The sequence below is a fragment of the Ursus americanus genome, chromosome 3 (genome assembly GCF_024610735.1).
Source record: "Ursus americanus isolate L20-20 chromosome 3, mUrsAme1.1.p, whole genome shotgun sequence".
NCBI lineage: Eukaryota > Metazoa > Chordata > Mammalia > Carnivora > Ursidae > Ursus > Ursus americanus.
The window spans coordinates 40,728,349-40,751,709 of NC_142129.1; the positions used below are offsets into that span (position 1 = coordinate 40,728,349).

Sequence of the window (23,361 nt, forward strand, 5' to 3'; positions counted from 1 at the left end):
ATTTTCAAATCATTTCTATTTTTCATTTTGTAAAATGACTCACTAAATTGACGTAATGATCCAGTTTGAAAAAAACCTGCCAAAGAGGATTCAAAGTTTCATTAGGATAAATAATCTCACTCCCAACATCCTATAGTTTCTCCATCCCAATAGCTATCCTATGATGGACTAGTACAATCAACAGAAAATACAGATATAAATAATTTCATTTTATGATTATTTATTAACAGCTGCTAAATGTTAGAACTGGGGACATTTTGCCCTCAAAAGTTTAATTTTGTTGAGAAATAAGCTATAGTTAAACAAAAAGTACAGTGGGTATACATAAAGAACACTTCAGTGTAGCTTGCAGAATCAAGGAAGACTTCACAGAGCAAGTAGCATTTCACTCAGACATGCATAGCAACTAACCAAGCAAACCAGTGAATATCTAAATAATGCTTAGATGTGGAGTGGCTTTTTAGAAAGGTGGAATCTCCAACCTCTGGTTTAGCATTTGGATGAAGAGAAAAGAAAGCATAGGGGGACAAATAAGTTTAGGAGTAAGGAGGATAAAATTATTTTTAAAGAAATAAAAGGCATCTACTAAGAGCAAACAGGCAACTGAATACAGTTTTAACTGGAGACAAAACTAAAAAAAGCAAAGAGCCTACACAAACTATCACAAAGTATCAAGGCTTTTTGCTTTTCTTAAAAAACTGAAACTGGAAGTCATAGGCAATAAATATTATAGGTATAGCTTTATTAAAGAGTGAGGACATGAAATGCCACTGAGCAAACACATAATCAAAGAGCAGGCTTTACGTTAAAGGACTGGCTAATGTTTTGTTAAAATAAAATGGTTATGGGGCGCCTGGGTGGCACAGCGGTTAAACGTCTGCCTTCGGCTCAGGGCGTGATCCCGGCGTTCCGGGATCGAGTCCCACATCGGGCTCCTCTGCTATGAGCCTGCTTCTTCCTCTCCCACTCCCCCTGCTTGTGTTCCCTCTCTCGCTGGCTGTCTCTATCTCTGTCAAATAAATAAATAAATAAATAAATAAATAAATAAATAAATAAATAAATAAAATCTTTAAAAAAAAATGGTTATGGTATTATTTTTGATTCCCTGCTCTGACAGGTTTCATTAACTGAACAGGAGATTTGCTGTGGGATAAGAGTGATTTATTATTCTGCACTATACTGTAATAAACACAAAAAAGCCTGGATCCTAATTCCATCTCTGTCACTAGGAACTTAATGACATGGACCATGTTTTATCCATCTCCAGATTTTCAGGGACTAGAATAGCACGTGGCACTTTGTAGGTGGTCATTAAATTTTACTGAATAAATGAATGTGGAATGCAAAGAGAAGATGTCCTACAAGGTAGAATTTGACCAAGACCATGAATGAAATATCCAAGAGTAATAGGATTTCAGAGAACTGAGGATCTCAGCAGCCCAGAAAAGAGGTCATATTTCAATGAGGTTTTGAAGGGTGAAGGAGCATTTCAACTATCTGGAATATCTATCTATAGGTATAAGAGGCTACCTTTAACCATCTTGCAGCAACAGTGTGGGAAAGAAAGCAAAGGATTTTTTAAAAACAGGATCTTTAAATCCTTTCAGGAGGTCTAACCATGTTGGAATTTAAACAAAAGGAAAGCGTAGTGCTTGAGAGATGCTGTAGACCACCTTGTAGAGCTTTTCTGTCTTGTCTACTGCTTGCCTACTCTTGTTTATCCTGAGGTTTGAAATCAGTTTTATACAAATTCAAATCCTAAGTCAACCACAATACAGTAGTGACCTTGATCAAAATAATAAAATAAGCTAATTAAGTTATTTTAATAAAATTTATTAGCACAGTACCTGACATTAAAACATCATCTCAAATGTTATGTATTATTAAGAAACAGGTGTTAATTTCAGCTGAGGTAGAGATGAGACAGTGTCAAACTGTATGCAGTTCTTTTTTTTTTTTTTTTTAAGATTTTGAGAGAGAGAAAATGAGAGAGAGAGAGAACATGAGAGGAGGGAGGGTCAGAGGGAGAAGCAGACTCCCCGCTGAGTAGGGAGCCCGATGCAGGACTCAATCCCGGGACTCCAGCATCATGACCTGAGCCGAAGGCAGTCACTTAACCAACTGAGCCACCCAGGCACCCCAAACTGTATGTTAAGGAGCTATTTCAAAACAGATGACTATACTCTACCCCAGAACTAAAGCCCAGATTATCCAGGCAAGTATTTCCATATATGTTTTGGAGATGCTTCCCAAAATGATCTGAAAGGTAGATGAAATTAAAAAACTCTAGTAAGTAAATAATGACAGGGCAAAAAGCCAGATTCACCAACATTTAAAGATGGCCAATGAAAGGGATGCTAAACAACCAGATAAACCAATAGGCAGTATCACAAAAAATGAGAAAGAATTGCAAGGAAAAAGTAGTCAATATCAAATCAGAGGTTAAAAAAAAGTGGCCCAGGGACAATGAGAAGTCCTCTTATTGACCTTTAAAAAAAGCAGTTTTGTATTAAGAAACCAAATGGTGAGGAGTTAAACAATGGATGGGAAATTAAAAAGTGCAGATTTATTCTTTCTTTATATCTGGCTGAAAAATAAAGAGAAGGTGCTATTCTTTGTTTTGCTTTTTAGCATACTAATCTCTAAAGATTTAATCTATCAAGAACAGTCTTAGACTACACTAGATACTGATGATTTCTTCCAAGGTATTCCATTAACATGTGACTAGGGATTTGCTATAAGACTATTTTATCTCCTCAAAATGTATTAGGACTGATGCACATGCTAATACTAAAATGAAAGCTGAATATTTCCCTATGACCTGGCTCTGTAATTATCTAAACAAAGTTTACTTATTTTAATTACAGTAACTGACCGCCAGCACTAAGAGCTAAGGAATAATTCTGCTATCTAGCCAGTAGCAAACATTCCAACCAGCCACTCAATAATTACCTCAACCACTGAGTCAAAAAACTTTCACTTGCTATGAGTCTAAAGCTGCGAGGTTTTAGATGATGTTTAAGGAGGATGGTAGGATATTTCTTGCTATATCAGAGATAAAAGTACTCTTTATATAGCTCAGCTTAAGCAATTAACTACCTTTTTCTTTCTCCTCGTGTTACAAAAAAAATCTAAATGTCTACTTGGAAATTCTTTTCAAGATTATTTCAAAAATGGATTACCACAACTTTTTGGTTAAAATGCACTCCCTTTACTTAGTCTAGGGTCTGCGACCTTTCCTAGATTGTACATCAAACTTCTGTGAGTTCTTTGGCTAAACTGAAAAAGGGCTGATATTAACAGATACTGTTTACAAGCTTTCCCCTCATGTTCCTCCAAATTCTTCACATTATTGCCTAAAATTCTAATGATCATTCAATAAACATTCCTTCTTAAAAATTAAGTACTCTTGTGAATACTATTAGTCCTTCATATCTTGGAGGGAGAAAAAAAATCAAGCTTTTCCTCTTATTTCTAGTTGTGGCCAGTATTTACTTAGGAAATAAGTGCTTTAATTTGGAAGGAAATGGGATAGTTTTGAAATTTGTTAATCAGAGAAAAGTAAAGATTTTGTGGCAATATCAGAGTGGACTGCTCTATGAAACTGAGGGTAGCTTAAAGCCAATGGCCACACTAGAGTATAAGTAAAGGGAAAGATATCAAGAAAGGAAATCGGAACATACCATGGAAAGAATTTTACTTGGAGATCTAGTGGACAGAAGAGATGAAGCAAGGAGTTGATTTATTCTTGAGCTGAGAGCACATTCTATAAAGTGGTTCTAAAGAAGTGGCTTTCAAAGCTGAAGTGGGAAGGCTTTAATCATCTGAAATACATGCCTGACTTATTCTTTCAAGTTTTATAAATCTCAAATACCAAAATTTATACACTAAGGACCAGTGGTGGGTTGTATGAATTATACTGGTGATTGTGTTAATCTGTCTCACCAATAAGAAAACAAACAAAACAAAAAAAACATGAGTACGCATACAAAGAAATTGTCGTTAGTGGTGTGAATATGTTTAATAGAAAGCCAGACCAAAAAAACCAAAAACCAAAAACAAAAACCAAAAAAAAAGCTAGACTAAAACTTTCACATCAATAATCAAGGGCCTACAAGTTAAAATACAGAACCTTTGTCTAATACTAATTTAGCAACATCATTTTGCTTTATTTGGCATTTTAAAAATATTTCCACTCAATTTTGGCAAGGATGAGCTGAAACAAGCATTGGCACATCTGTGGTAACTGTGTAAGTTGGTATAACATATTCAGTTCACATCCTTTACCATGTCATCTACTTCCAGAAATCAAATGCACAAGGGAAAAACACTGCAAATAATAGTTGAGGGAAGAGTAGGATCTTTCAGGTACCACAATGGACACAGGCTAAGTATACCATGATACACTCATAAAAATAAAATTAATCTGCCACTGAGAATTTTTTATTTTTTAATCTTATCAAAATATTTTTTTATGTTTCAAGTTTTCTTTAAATTCTAATTAGTTAACATATAGTGTAATATTAGTTTCAGGAGTAGAATTTACTGATTTATCACTTACATATAACACACAGTGCTTATCACAACTGCTTTAAGTATCAAGGGCACCTGTGATGAGAATTAGTTTTTAAAAACCTGTTTGACATGGAAAAATGCTTGCCTTAGCATCAGGTGAAGAAAGTATATGAAAAGGAATATGGCACTACAGCCATGCGTTAAGAAACACAGAAAACAAACCAAAATTAGTGATTTCCTCTCTCTTTTTAAAACATCCCATCTACTCCTCTGTATTACATTTCTAATGGAAAACTATTTTGTAACAAATAATAGTTTTTATAGGAAGAATACTTTAAAACTACATACCTTAATATTTTTGTTATATCAAAAAACATTAGCTATCAAAAAAAACAACCACATTTCAAAGAAATGTATAATTTAATTCCTTTCTCTGGACATTAAACTTGACTTTGAACAGTGCTCTTTAAACTTTAGAATGGGGAGTAAGGGACAGTTCCTGTCAAAATGCAGACTCCCAGATTCCCAGGAATGAGCATCTTGAATAAGAAGCCCAGATGATTTTTTTTTTTAAGATTTTATTTATTCATTTGAGAAAGCGAGCGTGCGTGCACACACGTGAACAGGAGGAAGGCCAGAAAGAGAGGGAGAGGATCTTAAGCAGACTCCCTGAAGAGCACGGAGCCCTAGATGGGGCTCAATCCCACCACTCTGAGATCAGGACCCCAACCAAAATCAAGAATCAGATGCTCAACTGACTGAGCCACCTAGGAGCCCCGGGAAGCCCAGATGATTTTGATTAAAGGAGCCAGGGAAACAGACTGAGAACAATCAAAATGTGGTTCATTTAATTTCTTCATTTATTTGGCCTTTTAGATGACTAAAATTTTATGTTTCTTCCTTAATCAAAATTATCTATAATGATGGCTTGAAGCAGAAATACTGTTAACTGCCGAATGACACTAAATCTAATTAAAACATGATTCAACAACAACGAAAGCAAAGATCAATCTATATGAGAAAATTTAATTTTGAGACTCAAAATTAAAATCTTTTTTGAGAGAAAGAGGGAGTGGGGAGGGGCAAAGAAAGAATCTTAAGAAGACTCCACACCCAGTGCCGGAGCCCAATATGGGGCTTGATCTTAGCACCTTGAGATCATGACCTGAGCAGAAATCAAGAGTCAGATGCTTAATCGATTGAGCCACCCAGGTGCTCCTCAAAATTAAAAATCTTAATGTCATCCTAAAAACAATCCCTAAGATTCTTTATATCACTAACATTACATACCTGACCCACTCAAGGGAAAATAAGATACTCAAAAGGTTTACAAAGGATAGCATTAATTCTGGAGCAACTATAAAGCAAGGGTACCCTTAAGACTAATCAGTAATATCACATAAGTAACTTGAACAAAACACGAAACTTCCTATTTTTATTGAAATGCACAGAACAGGCATGTACAAAAATCATATTTTGTTAACAAGAATGCAAGCTACCTTGTTTAAAATGGGAAATAAGAGCAAACTCTCAACCATCTTTCAAATTAGCTAAGTCTGACTCTCACCAGAAAAGAGCTTTGCTGCTATACTGAGTTACTAAGTAAAAGGACATGTGTGCCCTGAATGCTTATAATCAAAGGAGTTCAACCAAAGCAAAAGTTCAAAGTAAGAATTAATCAAGTATTTAACCTCTTAGCTGCCATATCATTCTCAACTATCCCTGACCTTTCTTTTCTCTTCAACACAAATATTTGGATCTTAAAACTAAATTAAGACATAAAAATGCACTAATAAATATATGCTTAAAATTACTATTTTAAGTAAAAATTTGATTTTAATATTTTACTTATTTACAGATTTAGTAGATACATTATATATACATTATATATACAAAGTACATTCATATACACAATTATCTCAAGCCCTCTGTCAGATAGCAGTAATTACACATAGCAGACAGCATTACTGTCCAACTGTCTCCACTCCACCACCATCCTAAATCCTCAGATTCTTAAGGGGTATGTCTCTCTCTTTTTTAATCTTAGCCCTATACCTGACTTAGAAAAACTAGGTAAATGTTTCTTGTGATGAGAAATTGAGATTCAAAGTGATCTATCCAAGGTCAGAAAGCTCATTTGTGGCAGAAATTAGAGTTTAAAACTAGGCTAAATACATGTTCTTTTTTAGTGTAGTAGCTGTTGTACTATTATAAGGTAGATTTATGTTAAATGTAGAAACCTGATTTTTTATCATATGCTAAAAACATAAATAAAAAGCGTAAGTATAACTAACCCTTTTACAAAATTGCCAAAATAAATTATACATTTGATATTTAAGCACAACAGAAAGTTACTGGTTTCAGAACTCTATCCCATCAGGCAAATAATATATTATCCCCATTAAGCCCAAATAATAACTCCCCTGACTCTTTACATGGAACTTTAAATGTATACCACTAAAGCATCTATTAAATTAAATTGTAATTAGTAGCATGCATTTCCCTGGAAATTTCTTTGAGGGCTGAGGTGGTCATTTTCATTTTATATCATCAGCTTAATCCATAATTCCTAATACTTTATCGCTGATCAGTTGTATCAAGTGAATCACTGATCATTCAATTAAAATCTATTCTCAAGACCGTGACGAGGTATATGAAAATCTCACCATTATGTTTTACTGTAATTATCACCACTTCTAACATAATAAACAATTCATAGTCTCCTATCATAAAAACTTAAGAATAAACCACAAATCATGCTTCACATTGATTCCTTGACATGCACTACCTATCATCTGTTTACTTGAGGGGTCTAGGTACAAGAAAAGAAGCCCCAAAATCTGAAGTTTTCTTCCTTCTAAATATTAACCTATTTGTCTCAATTGTTAATAAATTTGGAGGTCAACCAAAAGTTGACCAAACTCAGTTTGCCAAAATGTATGTAAATGGAGCCAATGGTACCTCTACAATACTACACATACCTGCAAAAAATTTTCACTTCCAAGCTAAATTTTTCCAGGGTCTTATCCCCATTAGTCATTTTTATGGCAGTCCCAAATTATAATTTTACTACCTTTTTTTAAGCATCAAAAAAAGTCAAATTACTTCTTCTACTCATATGCCAGTTAATTCTATAACTAAATATTAGTTTTTAAGCCCTTCAAAATTATTTCAGCTATTTCTCTTCCACTTTCCTCCCTGAAAATTCAGTCCAAAAATCATTACCTGGGTCTGAGAAAGGAAGGTGACCATGTTGGAGGGAGAGCTACAGTGGCCCAAGAGCAGTGTGTTTGAGACTGCAAAATGAAGATGGCTTCCAAAGGTGTCCTGGGAGAAGGCCTTAACCCAAACAGGATAAGGAGGGCATCTGTGTGAGAAGACTAGCGTGGCATGGGGTGTTGTAGCACTTGAGAAGGGTGAGCACGGCCACTGCATCAGAGAGGAGAGGGGAGGAGCCTGGGGAATACAGCCGATTAGTTATCTACAGGGGGGACTGATCAAGTAGGTAAACATATTAGGATAATGGTTTCTTACCTTAGAAGCACAACTAAAGAAAAGATGAGAAGTAGAAGGATCCCTGTGGTAACAAAACTGGAAATATCAGTGTGAACTTTGTAGAGTGAGATAGATACAGATTAACATAAATGTAAATGTGTCTATATGCAAGCATATATGAATGTATAGAAACATATATTTGTTATCTTCTGATTTTGATAGTGATTTTGATGGTTATGTAAGAGAATATGCCACGGTAGGGAAACATGCATCTCAAATGTTTGGGGGGAGGGAGAAGAAGGTTATATACAGTACTTGTAACTTTTGTGCTTAGAACTGTTTCAAAATTAGGGGCGCCTCGGTGGCGCAGTCATTAAGCGTCTGCCTTCGGCTCAGGGCGTGATCCCAGCGTTCTGGGATCGAGCCCCACATCAGGCTCCTCCGCTAGGAGCCTGCTTTTTCGTCTCCCACTCCCCCTGCTTGTGTTCCCTCTCTCGCTGGCTGTCTCTCTATATCAAAATAAATAAAATCTTAAAAAAAAAAAAAAAAAACTGTTTCAAAATTAATCATCATTTCAGCACAAGAATCACTATAAATCAATGTCACATGCTTCTAATTACATAAAATACTTTGTACTTATAGTTCCCATTTTTTTAGATAAACAACCTCTTTGGAGAATCTATATATCACAAACTATCCCCAGAAAAAAATACATGATAAAAATCTCAGTTATATTTCAGGAAGTTTAGTCAGTGAACTCATTTTGTGCCCCCGTTTTCCCCAAAAAATCTGATCTGGAATCTTCAGTAACTTAGCTACTGCCTTAAATTATCACTCCTACATAGTAAAATATATAAAAAAAGACTGAAATGTAAATGCATGAAAATTATATACTTAAATGTGTTTCTGTTTATTCAAAAAGAAAACTTAAATAAAATTAACAAGGTTGGCTTTCCCAACTTTACCACCTTTGTAAGGTCTTTCATGGCAGACAGGTTATACCTTTCCAACCTTTAAAATAATTCTGAGGTTCTGAGGCTCAGTGATGGAAAAAGTATGGTTTACTGGCATAAAACTACCTTTCCAATAAAATCTACCTGTTGTGTACCAAAGCATAAAACGATAGAGAACTTCCTGCTTTGGGACAGAATAAACCTGGTTCCTAACACAAAAACCACTCAATCTATAAATGCTCTGTAGAGAAAAATGTACTAAGAGTATGAAGGGGAAATTCTGACCTCCTGTGGTGCTGAGCTGTCTATATTTATAGGTAGAAAGAAGAGACATTAATACTATTTCATATTTAAAACAGATTTCAGAGACATGTGACACAATTACCTAGGAAAAGGATGGACCCATCTGATCAACAAATAGTTCCTGATCTTCATGCCCTAGATTATAGATGATTTCAAAATTGCCCCTTAAGGATCAAGAAACAGCAGTCTGCCATGCCAAGAGAAAAACCACACACTAAAAGAATCTTTCCTGTGTGAAAATTCCATAAAGAAGTTGCACTGACAAGGTCTTCCTTCATTACCTTGTCTTCAAAGTCTTAAGCACCTTTCTTTACATATAATGCCCAGTCTTTTTAAAATTTAATATTGATAGGGGCTCCTGGGTGGCTCAGTGAGTTGGGCATCTGACTGCTGATTTTGGCTCAACGTGATCTCAGGCTTGTGGCATCCAGCCCCGCATGGGGCTCCAAATTCAGCAGGAGTCTGTTTCTTTCCCTCTCCCACTACCCCTCCCCCCTCAAATAAATAAATCTTTAAAATTTTTTAATATTGATAGACTATGTAACCTTCTCCTTTCTGTCCCAAAGTCTAGCTAATTAAAATCAACAAATGTTTCATAACTTTAATTTCAGTCCATCTATCCAATGAACCTTCAGCATATTCAATATCAAGAAAACAATTTCCTTATGGGTGGAAAACATCAGCATTCTCACCTCTCTTCTCTAATTCAGCCCATTTACTATAAAGTTTTAGGGCTCTCAGAAAGGCTGTTAAAAGAGTGACTATGTTTTCCAACATTAAGTCTCTTAAGTGATCTATTTTTTTATTTTTCTTATCATTTTTTTTATTCATAAGTGTACTCTTTTATCCCCATCCCCCCACCCACCTCCCCATTTTCAAAAGACTATGATCTATTTTCAAAGACTATATTAGGACAGAACAAGTATGAGAAGTCAAAATAGATTAAGAATTATAATTCAAGGATTAACCTATATATATATTTTAAAAATCACATTGAATGACTTTCTTTTTAAGCCTACTAAATGAAACGGGGATATTATCCAGACTACATTTCTTATATATGTCAATTCAGGCATTACCCCCGTTACAAGATTGAAAAACTCCCAGTCTGTAAAACTGTTTTGTGTTTTTCCAAATTATACTGTTCCACAATTAAGATACTGAAAGTAAATCAGATAAAGAATTAAGTATAAAAAACATGGATATATTAACTACTAAAATTATTATGTACCATTTTCCCAGGAATTAGTAGTGTATGATTTAAGGCAGTGGTGTGCTTTTTAGCTATAGTCTTATTTCTCCAACTCCTACAGCATGTGGTTTGTGTATTTCTTATGCCAGTTATTATTTAATGATGTAGTTAACTTGTATACTTTTGTCCTCCTCCACTATTCCTTTACAGTGCTTCATCTACATTTACATTCTTCCCATCAGCATCCATGGAATGAATAGCCCCACCTTCAATTATACTATACATCTCAAACTCAGGCAGAAAATATTTTCTCTTTTTTAAAAGTATATATTTAGTAGAACAAACTTTTAAGGAAACAATTTGCCAATATGTGTCAAGAGCCACAAAACATTGAAACATTTTGCTACGGTAATCCTACTTCAGGGATTATCAACAAATCAATAAAGATCCTGCCCTCTGCTTCCCAAAACACATACACAAACCCTGTGTGTTTAAGGATCTTCACTGCCATGTTATTTGTAACAGCGTAGGGGTAAAAACAAAATGTCCATTAGTGGAGAAATAAATTACAAAAATTATGGTATATTCAGTCATAGATTAGAATATTATGCAGCCGTTAAACATGATAGTTAAAATGTTGACCAAATTTTCCATCCCATAAATTTTTATTGTCACATTATTATGAGATCAAAGAGAGCAAATCATTCAAATATCAAATGAAAAAAGCAATAGCTAAATTTGACATAGCCACAGTTGGAAATATTATGCAACTGTCAAAAGTAAATATTGAAGGGGCGCCTGGGTGGCACAGCGGTTAAGCATCTGCCTTCGGCTCAGGGCGTGATCCTGGCGTTATGGGATCGAGCCCCCCATCGGGCTCCTCTGCTATGAGCCTGCTTCTTCCTCTCCCACTCCCCCGCTTGTGTTCCCTCTCTCGCTGGCTGTCTCTATCTCTGTCGAATAAATAAATAAAATCTTTAAAAAAAAAAAAAGTAAATATTGAGGATAAATACAGCAAAATGTTAATGATAATTATGTCTTGTCATTCTACTTTTATTTCTTTTTAGTATTTCCTAATTTTCATGTGTTTCAGGTATTATTATGGAAAAGTCTCCTTTTCAGAGAGGCAGATCTTCCCTGATAACTCTAAACAGATCCCACCATGTTTATTTTCTTCCTAAAAAATAACACAATCTGTAATTATTTTACATATTGTTTGCCTATCTCCCTAAACTAACATAAACTCTAGTAATCTTCCTACACAAGTCACAACATAATTACTGTTATTTATAACTCTAATAATGTGGTATTTATATAGGAAGAACTACAGAATGAACTAAACCAAAGGCTGGAAAGAGAATCAACCATGCACATATATTTTCAAAAATCAAGCTTGTAATAAATGGTTTGGGGAGAACTACTTAACCATTTAAAAAATAAACATCAAATTCCTGTCTCACATCTCACATCAAAAAAAAAAAAAAATTCACATGGATTTAAGACTGTAGAATAAAAAGTTAATCCTTTAGCCTATATACTTAAATAAAATACAGTGGAATCCCCAGTAACCTTGGATCAAGCAAGAAGACATCAGGATCAAATGCCATAAGAAAAAAGACAGCATGGACAATATAAAATCATGTTAAAACACAACACAGAAAAAATTCTGTCAAAAAATGCCAATACCTAATAACAAAATACTACTACTACTAATAATAATAATATGAATATTAATAATAATAAATACCCTAGAGTACCTGTATCTTATTAAAGAAAAAAATGAGCACAGCTTTTTAGATTAAACTAGAATATGCTATTTATAAAAGAATCAATAGCAAAGATAAATAAATCCTAAAAAAAAAAAATAAGTTAACCAGCAACAATAAAATATAAATGAAAACAAGATACCAATTTTTAGGCATTAGATTGGGGAAAAAAAAAAAGACTATAATACCCATTGTTGGCAGTATGCAGAAAAAGGAGTATTGTCAATACCAGGTGAGTGGGCAAGATGGTACACCAACTATTTTATGGCAATTTGGTGTTATCTATTAAAATGCTTAGGAGCACATAAGTGGCTCAGTTGGTTAAGCATCTGCCTTTGGCTCAGGACATAATCCCAGGGTCCTGGGATCAAGCCCCATGTCGGGCTCCCTGCTCAGCGGGCACCTGCTTCTCCCTCTCCCCTGTTTATGCTCTCTCTCTCTCTAATAAATAAAATCTAAAATAACAATAATAAATAAATAAAATAAAACACAGTAATTCAAACTTCCAAACTTTATCCTAAGGAATTAATTAAAAATGCAAGGACAGACAGAATATAACCGTGTTTATTTGTAATTATCCTAATGTTGGACAACATGGCAAATTATGGTATATTCAACCTATACAAGCCATTAAAATCTACGACTCAAGCATAGCTAGGTTATCAAATACGTAACACCAAAAGATGATCACAATTCACTGCTAATTTTAGAGGGCAATCACAGATACATGAACAAGAATACTGTATGTTTCTACGATTCAGTTATCACTGAATGAGAGATTCTGATAATATTTATTTTCATTTTGCTTTTCCGCATTTCCTAATTTCTATTAATGAAACATTAACTTTATTACAAAAGCACCTTTTAAAATACACAGATGAAAAACCTTGAATGAATTTAAAAAATTAAAATAGTGGATATATGGAATCATGTGATTTCTTTTTTCCCAAAACTGCCTCTGCTTTAGTTAAATTACTTCTTTTAAGTAAGATAAAATTCACATACCATAAATTTCACCATTTGAAAGTGCACAATTCAGTGGTTCTTCTATATTCACAACACTGTGCGATCATCATTATTTTATTACTAAAAGTAAAATAAAAATAGAGCTCAAGGAAGAAATTTTTGAAATACTACTCAAAGCATTTCAAGTCTCCAACATATCTTAACTTCAGAATTACATATAATACCACTGAATGATGAATAACCTAAAAACAAAATGAGTCAATATTACCTTTCAATTTCTTCAAATAACTCTGGATGTTATTACAATTCAAACACCAACAAGAAGGTGAGAGAAAATGACAACTATGACAATGTATATCCTATTACTGACTAAACTCCTCCTAAACTTTAGCTTATAAGCCATATACAAAAATACATTATGATAAACTTGAATCCCCAAAATGGCAAGGCAGCATAAGATCCCTCCCACTGAAAAAAACAGAAATGCCAATCCTGCTACTAAAAACACTTGGTATAAGGTCAAATATATCATGACAAACACTAAATATAGAAAACCTCTACCATAAAAATCCTGCGAAGTTCAAGATCACAGAAATGATAGAACTGTGGATTTTATCCTCTAAGAATTAAAAGTACAAACTTCCAGTCATAAGTCACAGGAATGTAAAGTACAGCACAGGAATTAGTCAATAGTACTGTCATAACTTTGTATGGTAACATGGTAAGGTCATTTATCATGGTAATATATAGAACTGTCAACTCACTGTTTTGTCTACCTGAAACTAATAATACTGTAGGTCAACTATAATTCAATTTTAAAAAAGAATTCAAAATAATAGATTTTACATCACTTGTTTTCAAAAATATTTTCTGGGAAGATAAAGAATTTATAGTCTGAGTTCTACCTCCTTGGAGAATTCTTATAAAATCAGGATTTTACAATTAACATTTTACTTCTTAGCATAGTCAAGTCTAATTAAGAAGCACACAAGAAAAAGCATACACTTTGCTGAACTAGAGACCTAAGTGTCTTTATTATTTGATATGCCTGACAATGAGTTTTGAACTAAATTTTCAAATAAAGATTCAAAATCAAGAATTCCAATCTATTTATCCTGGTGGCAATCAAGGTCTTCAAAATCTAGGCTAGCCTACCTTTCCAGCCTAATTTTCAACTATTATAACGTGATGTCTTAGGGGTCAGATCCTAAAGCCAATGTTCAGTGCAAATTAATCTTGAAAACCCCTTGTATCATCCATAAACCACAATTACACACAAAACTGACAACCTATTTTTCTTCCTACACCAAAACAGATACTGTGTCTGAAAATATAAAAAGTAATTAGTTTAATGTACCATATAGTCTCTACATTGACATTCAGCAAGGTAAAATATTCACAATATGAAAGTATGTGGAAGCTGAAAATGACTGGGGAAATAGAAAATTCACCTCTCCCACTTCATACCTGCCCTAGGCCACATAACTCATTCCAGTGGAATGGCAGAAAAAAACTGCTCACACAAGTATTCAAGTTCTTTAATTCCCAATCATTCCTGCCCCGCTACCCCTCTCATTTCTCTTTGTCTCTTTCATTTTTTTAGGAAAAACAGAACATTCAGATGAAATCGTTTAAGTTCAAGGCATACTGGATGCACTCTACTGAGCTCTGCACTCTATTCAATACCCCCAAATGAGCCTGTGCATAGTATTTAAGAGCATACCACACTAAATGAGAAGTAGACTGGGTTTGGTTTTACCATCTGCTTAGGAATGTCACCGTGGGCAAGTAACCTAATCTCTCCATGCCTCAGTTTCTCTCTTATCTCTAAAATGGGGATAACAATAATACCGACTTAATAGGCTGTTGTTAAGGTTTGTTTGAGTTAGGTACATACTCAGAACACTGTCTGACACATAATAGGTTATGCAGGTATTGGCTGTTATTTTTCCAAATGGACCATCGACTCAATGTCTATCCCAATTCTATTCTTCAAAATCTGTCCTATTACCTCTCCTCCTCAAATAAGGAAAAAATAATCTCCAACCAGGGACAAGCTCTCCAAACCCTTCTACTACGGCCCTTAATTTTTGTATGACTCCACTGATTCCTAAGTACTTCCTAGAAATGTTACTTACCTTTTTATGTGTACTTTATGTTGTCATATAAATTATAAACTCCTTTAAGATATGGGAATATACACTATGCCTCCCTGATACAAAGAAGGCACTTAAATAAGTACTCAATAAATTTTGCTTTCCAGGCAAGGTTACTGGATAAAGGTTTTCCAACAAAGGATAGAGTTTCATAAAGAAATCAACTGTTAAATATAGATTCTGTTTGTATCAATATATAAGTCTTAAACTAAGAATCATTATAAAAGCTAAAACTACTCTGAGTTTATATCTCAAAAATGAGGAATTACAGAACGGCTAAAACTAACAACACAAGAAACAACAGGTGCAGCTAAGGATGCAGAGAAAGGGTAACCCTCTTGCTCTGTTGGTGGGAAGGCAAACTGGTGCAGCCACTCTGGAGGACAGTTTGGAGGTTCCTCAAAATGTTAAAAATAGAACTACCCTATGATCCAGGATTGCACTACTAGGTATTTATCCAAACGATACAAAAATATAGATTCAAAGGGCTACATGCAGTCCAATGTTTATAGCAGCATTATCAACAATAGCCAAACTATGGAGAGAGCCCAAATGCCCAGCCACTGATGAATGGATAAAGATGTGAGATACATGTGCGTGTGCGTGCGCGCTTGTGTGTGTGTGTGTGTGTGTTTATGTACGGACTATTGTATACGTATGGACGATTACTCAGCCACCAAAAAGAAAGAAATATTGCCATTTGCAATGACGTGGATGGAGCTAGAGTGTATTATGCTAAGTAAAATAAGTCAGAGAAAGATAAATACCATATGATCTCACTCATATGTCGAATTTAAGAAAGAAAACAGATGTACATATGGGAAGGGGGAAAAGAAAAAAAGGAGAGAGGAAAACAAGCCATAAGAGACTCTCAATGATAGAGAACAAACTGAGGGTTGATGGAGGATGGGCTAATGGGTGATGGGTATGAAGGAGGGCACCTGTGATGAGCACTGGGTGTTGTATGCGATGAGTCACTGATTTCTCAGAAACCATTATTGCATTGTATGTTAACTAAGTAAAATTTAAATTAAAAATGAGGACTTAGCTTATAAGGAAGAGCTTGCAGTTAAGAATAATAAAGCAAGGTTAGCTTTAGCTTTCTGTGATTTGCAAACAATGCTGTTAGATTTGGCCTAAAGTCAGAAAAACCAACCATGTATTAGACACTTACTTAAAAGGTGACTATGTTAGATACTCTAACTATGTAGATGAAAAGATTTAATTAAACACTAATGTTCAAGGCAAAGTGGGTCAGGATATTAACACCCATTCTCCTTTAATTCCAGCCGAAGTCGTATCAAGGAAAAGAAAAAACAAAAGCTGTAGTTCAAAAAAGGACTGACCAGAAACTAATAAATAAGATATTTTCAGAGACTGCATATTTCCTCTAAAAATCATTTCAGCTGACTTAAATTATTTTCACCTGGAAAAATGCCAGAGATTTTAAACCAAATATCTGGCCTTGATCCCCAAATATTATTCTACTAAGTATATGTTCAAGAAGTTATTCTTCAAACTAAAATTTTAGTATTGAAATTTTTTTTTAATTGTTATAGTTCTCCTAACAGACATAGAAACTTTTCTTACAAATTACAAAATGATCTTGTATTTGTGTAGTTTGTCATTTAAGATCACAAATGTCATATATGTAAAGGTAAGATTCAGTATTTCTTCACATATAATGATCATGTTAACTACTCTACAAAAGGAAAGGTATGTTCTCATGTTTTATCCATCTATCTAGACCCACCTCTGCTTCACAGCAGCAATTTGCAAGCTGGGTATGCTATACTTCTACTCAACCAGAGACAGCCAAGTTAACCAACTCTACTAAACATCAAGTTTGCAGACTTTGTACCATGTTTTATTTTTATTATTTTTTTTAAAGATTTTATTTATTTATTTGACAGAGGGAGACAGCCAGAGAGAGAGGGAACACAAGCAGGGGGAGTAGGAAAGGAAGAAGCAGGCTCCCAGCAAAGTAACCTGATGTGGGGCTTGATCCCATAACGCCGGGATCACCTGAGCCGAAAGCAGACGCTTAACGACTGTGCCACCCAGGTGCTCCTTGTACCATGTTTTTTTTTTGTTTTTTTTTTTTTTAAGATTTTATTTATTTATGTGACAGAGAGACAGCCAGCGAGAGAGGGAACACAAGCAGGGGGAGTGGGAGAGGAAGAAGCAGGCTCCCAGCGGAGGAGCCCGATGTGGGACTCGATCCCGGAACGCCAGGATCATGCCCTGAGCCGAAGGCAGACGCTTTAACAACTGCGCTACCCAGGCGCCCCTCCTTGTACCATGTTTTAACTAAACTATCCAACAGAGATATTTCCAAACAGCCACAATGTGACCATCGGGAAAAATAATCTGGTCAATTGATAAAATAGTCTTCCCTTTAATGAAGGAGTATTTCAGAGCTAATTCAATTAATCTAATTCCACACCCAAATAAAAACAATAGGAGTTGAATGTAATTAGCAAAAATTAATGAACACTACAAAAAAGACCCCACATCAACTCAATTTTCTCTGTCAAGGACAGTGAATCCATTATCCTGCCTTTCACCTTCTTAAAACGTATAGGGAAATACAAAGTTTCATCATCCTTAGGATTTACATTCTAAAGTCAGCCTCTATGAGGTGAAAATATTATACGCTGAAGATTACTAATCTTATATATGATATACTGTTTCTTTAAATATAACAATGACGGTATCAACATACAGTCAAAATAACCTTTGACGATCTCTTAAAATGGACTTCAGGCAGAGTATGGTGTTCATAGGATAAAATACGTAAGAAAAATGAGACTGAATTAGAAAACAAAGCCACATTTCACTCACTACAGAGCTTAGACTCACTGAATGAATTTGCAGGGTAATCACTCACATGATTATGAACCTCTACCCCATTCTTCTTTCTCAAATTCAGAGCATGTATGTTTAAGTTAAATGCTCATGTGATAAGACTCCACTATAGTATATAAACCAGAGGATAAAATTATCCTGGAGTAATAAGTAATCACCAGACACTATTTCCTTTTGTAGCATTACCAATTGAAGAGAATTTCTTTATAGTGTTCTATTCCTCTACCACCCCCACCGTTTTTCAACTTTTACTTAGTTTCTAAAATTGTGCCACCTTAAAAAAAGAGATAAGAAAATATATAAATCCTATCATGCTACCAAGTTAAACTTTAACATGTATTCACGTAAGGGGCACCTGAGTGGCTCAGTCGGTTAAACATCTGACTTCGGCTCAGGTCATAATCTCAGGGTCTTACGATGGATCCCTGTGTGGGGCTCCCCGCTCATTGAGGAGTCTACTTGTCCCTCTGCCCTTAGCCCTGCTCATGCGCTCACGCTCTCTCTCTCTCTCTCAAATAAATAAAATCTTCCAAAAAAAAATGTATTCACATAAGATATAATACGATTTCTACAGGCATTTAGACTACTGCCTTCTTAAATTCATTCAGAGTTGATTAGTAACTTAAAACTCAGATCAAAATCCAATTTTAGTAAGAAAACATATCTTACCCACAACCATAAGTGTGAATTCAAACCCTCTCTTCACTGATTTTCTGTACACTTGATTTGGGAGATTTGCAAATCCCACATAGCCTTCAAGGTTCTTCTGTTGCTGAGAAAAGCAAAAAGGGCCAAGTTATTCATGTATTAACAAAACTCCTGTCACAGATTTCAAATTCCCATCAATAACCTATTTTAGAAAACTATACAAACTATTATCATGGTAAATCAAACTGATTTTACAGTGTTACCAATAAAAGTATTAACTGTAGCAATAAACAAAATGAATTAGAAGTATGAGTTGATTTGACAATATAACAATTATAAAAACCCAAGGGCGAAAAATAAAAACCAAAGAAACCTGCCTCAGAGCAAAGATTTCAACTCACAATGAGTCAATAACAAGATTCTGATCAATCAGCTAAAAGAAAAAAAAACAAAAAAAACCCCCACAAAACCCCAATATAAAGGATTTTTCACAACAAAAAAAATTCAAACCCCCTTATAGTAAGAACTCTTTTAATTATCCCTTTGCTCATACTAATTACCACAGGTATGAATTTCTTGAAATTTGTCTTCTTATTCATGAAATGAAATCAAATGTTGAGTTTAAAACAATTTTCTCATAAATTCTTAAAAGCTCTCATGGTCAATGTAAATAAGTAAACAATATCTTTCAAGCTATTAATACCAGGTCCAATTATACCCCTTCAGCATTTCTAATGATCCATGTTGCCTCCCTCATCGGGGACATCAGATTCATCCCAATTTCAGAGAAAATCAGAATTCAGTTATCTGCATGGTTTTTGATTCTTTGATGACCTCAACAATAGTTTCATGAGTAATTCAAAGAAACCTACTTTTAAATTGGTGTAGTAATTAAATCTGACTTTTAACTTACCCAATGGTGAGAAAAACTGTCCATAGTTCAGACCATCTGAGTGAGTAGTCTTACCGGCTAATTTTACTTAGAGGTAGGTCTTAGTCATCATTAAAATACAATGGCAAAATATTCCTAAGAGGTACATATTTCTCTTAAAAGTTTTTGATACATTCAATGTCTCACTAAAGAAAAACACTCATGAGATCAAAGCATTAACTCAACACACTTGGATTTAACAAATAGCAATCTGCATTCCTCACTAGTATCACATGTAACAAAATATTCCATCCACCACCTTTTCAGCCTTTTTTTTTGATTCATATAAACTAATCTTTAAGCCAAATGTTGACAGGATAACCAAGTTAATTAAATGGAAAAGCTAATTTTAAATACTAACTAGGATACTGATCAGAATACAGTATTTTAAAATCAAATATTTGAAAGCCTACTATGTGTAAAGCTAAAAATTTGTATTAAATTTAAGGCTTCCTTAGCTCGTATTCCATTCAACTGTAAGTTAAATTTAAGTTAATTTAGACTGAAAACATCTCTGTATAAATTATCTCATATACTCACAGCTACTTTGTAAAGAACATATTTCCATCATTCCAGTGTTCCAGATTCCATCAGAACAGATCCACAGAGGAACAGTAAATGAGGAATTCCAAGAATTGTATATGACACATTTCAGTCCAAACAGGAAAGGCAAATCCATTGGAACATCGCAAAAAACAGAGGGAAAAATGAAAGTTACTTACATGTAACTCAATATATTAGAAGTAAATTACAAATGAAGTGAGAACAGACTCCACGCATGTCAAATAATACTTTTTTTGTGGGATATAAGGCCCAGTGACTTTTAATGTTCAGCAGCTCTCCTGAAGACCTCTTATCTTTTTATAAAAGCCAATTACTATGCCCTGCCCTTAAAGTTTTAAAAGAAATGGTAGAAAAGTTGTCAAGTATGAAGTTTTATCAAGGTTATATAAGGACCAAGTTTAGATCCCATGGAAAAAAATGTAACTTTCATGCAATTTTGCTTTGTTAATCCCTTAATTAAAAGAGCCCATATCAGATAAATAGAAATGTTTTAGTTAAAAATCTTTATACAATGCTATATTTCAAGTTCTATTGATTAAAGTTCAGAAATGGAATTCAGACTTGTAGATACAGGAAAGGGAAGGAAGCTAAAGATAGCAAGCAACAAATGGGAAGATGAAGCTGTGATGAAAATGTGATCTGTGAAAACTGAAAAGCAACTAACGAAGCACAAAGAAAGTAGACTAACTTTGGACAAAATGTCTGTGAAAAGTGTACATCTATATTTTATATTGACACAAATCTATGAGTTATATCACAACCTGGAACAGATGATGATATTCAAATGCCAACTTCACAGAGGCCTGCCCTGACCACCTTATCTAAAATTACAACTCCATTCTCCTCCACACTTTGCTGCAGCTTTATGTTTTTCTCCTTAGCGCTTTTTTTTTTACCATCTAACACACATTTTACTCATCATATTTTTTGCAATCTCCACCCTACTCCACCTCCAACTACAGTGTGAGCTCCATCAAGGTAGAGATTAAATAAATTACATAAACTGTGGCATCAAAAAAGAAGCCGCCATCTGGGAGAGTTGAAAAAGTTTCTGAAAGAGTATTTTAGGTTGCATATTCAAGGAACGCTCCAGACAAAGGCATAGAAAAATGCCAGGGAGTATGTCCATGTGTCTTATTCATTGCTTTATCCTCAAGTCCTAGAACAGTCTTTGACATATAGCATAATATTGGGAATGAATTAAGAAAAGGGGGGAAAAATTTCTATGCAAAGGGGTTGGGACCTAAAGTGGAGATGAACTTAGTACTTTTAGACCAAAAAGAAGGTACATGAACTACAATGAAGTAAGGCGGTGGATCAGGCAGAAAAGTGATAGAAAATGAGGTCAGGGAGGTAGGCAGAGGCCAGATCATGTGGGACCCAGCCAAAGTAAGAAATTTGGATGTTATTTTAGGCATGATGGGAAGCCACTAGAGGGTTGTACAGAAGCAAGTGACCTGACCTGATTGTGTTTTAAAGATAGCTCTCACGGCTAAGAGAAGTGGTAATAAGAAAACTAGTAAGGAGCCTACTGCAATAGTCCAAGAAAAAAAGGGTGTACTGAATTTAGATGGTGTGGAAGCAAGAAGGGATAGGAAGGGTTCAGAATATATTTTGAAGGTAAAACTACCAGGACATTGCTGATGCACTGGATGTGACTGGTGAAGGAAAAATAGACTAAGATAACTCCTAGGTTTTTGGCTTAAACAACTCAATGGAGTGATATCTCTAAGGAAAAATAGGAACAATAAGGGGAATAAAAGATTAGGTGGTGAGAGCCCAAATCGTCAAAATCAAAAACAGCATTGAATGTGTTAAGTTTGATGTGTCCATTATATGTTCAAGAAGGCCAGTAGGCAGATAAATACGTAAGTCCAGAAACTGCAGGGTTGGTTAGTGCTGAAAACATAGATTTAGGAATCATGAGCACATAAGTAGTACTAGCAGAGGGCTGGATTCTCGAGGAGAAACTATAGATTAGGGGGTCTAGCCAGAGTCCTGGAGCACTCCAATACCGAGATGTCAGGCAGGGAGTGAGAAAGATAAGTCATCGAGAAGGAAAACCAGGAACGGCTCAAAGTCACTCAACTGGGTTAAATGCCACTAAAAGGTCAAATGAAATACCAAACACATAACCATAAAAATAAGGTTACTGGTAACTTTGGATAAAAGCCGTCTCAGTAACATAGTGAAGAAGAAGAGTGAGTAGGTTCAGGGTAAATAATTCTTTGCACATAACTATTATAACACTTAAATAATTTTATATTTTAAATTAAATTATTTTAAAATTAAACACATTACTTACCAGCCCCCTATAATTATTTCCCAGAGGAAGAAAACCATGTCATACTCATCTCTATATTCTTAAGAAAGTGCTGATACGTGAGAGGTATTTTAAAAAGCTAAATGGCTAAAATACATACTTTTAGGAAAATTCCTTCTGAGGAAAAAACTGTGTTCAAAGCCAAAAAAAAAAAAAAAAAAGAAAGAAAGAAAGAAAGACGACTTTGGGAATATACTAATAATATATCATGGGTTGATTAAAACATATAGACTTTTCACATTTCATAAAAATCATTCCTTACCCCAAATTCTAAAATCAACCACAGTTTGTAATTCAGAAGACTCAACCACCCACTGATTCTTTTCCTGGGCAAATAAAATGTTCACAGTACCAGTGTGAAATATAATCTCTGGATAAGAAACATTATTTATAGATGTGAGTGATATAACTGTGACACTTATAAGCATGTGAATATAGATAAAAGTATATTCTCACGCAGGCTTCCACCAAAATACCTTAAGGTCTTAAAAGTATTACTTGATTTGAAACATGAATTACATAAAAATAAGCAGTTATCAAATCATCATTTCTAAAGGCATATATCTACAAAAATCTTTTAGTTACTATGCCAAATCTCCATGTCATAATTCTTATTTAAGAAAATCAAATCACAACAATTCACTGCTTGTTATTTCACTAACTGTGGAAAAATCAACTTAA

General features: G+C 34.6%; 1 protein-coding gene across 3 annotated transcripts in view; it reads right to left on the minus strand.

Annotated features, from left to right (window-relative positions):
• Positions 1-23,361, minus strand: part of SEPTIN7 (septin 7) — a 122,289-nt gene that overhangs the window by 73,045 nt on the left and 25,883 nt on the right. The window contains exons 1-2 of one of the 3 annotated variants that reach the window (XM_045792873.2): positions 20,334-20,352; positions 18,884-18,986 (exon numbers count right to left, since the gene is read on the minus strand). The exons of 1 other annotated variant lie outside the window; for it this stretch is intronic. In XM_045792873.2, the coding sequence (XP_045648829.1) occupies positions 18,884-18,893 (10 nt within the window). In that variant the 5' untranslated portion in view covers positions 18,894-18,986; positions 20,334-20,352. Of the gene's footprint in view, positions 1-18,883; positions 18,987-20,333; positions 20,353-23,361 lie in introns of those variants that run through there. One more of the 3 variants, XM_087860908.1, reaches the window with a different exon arrangement.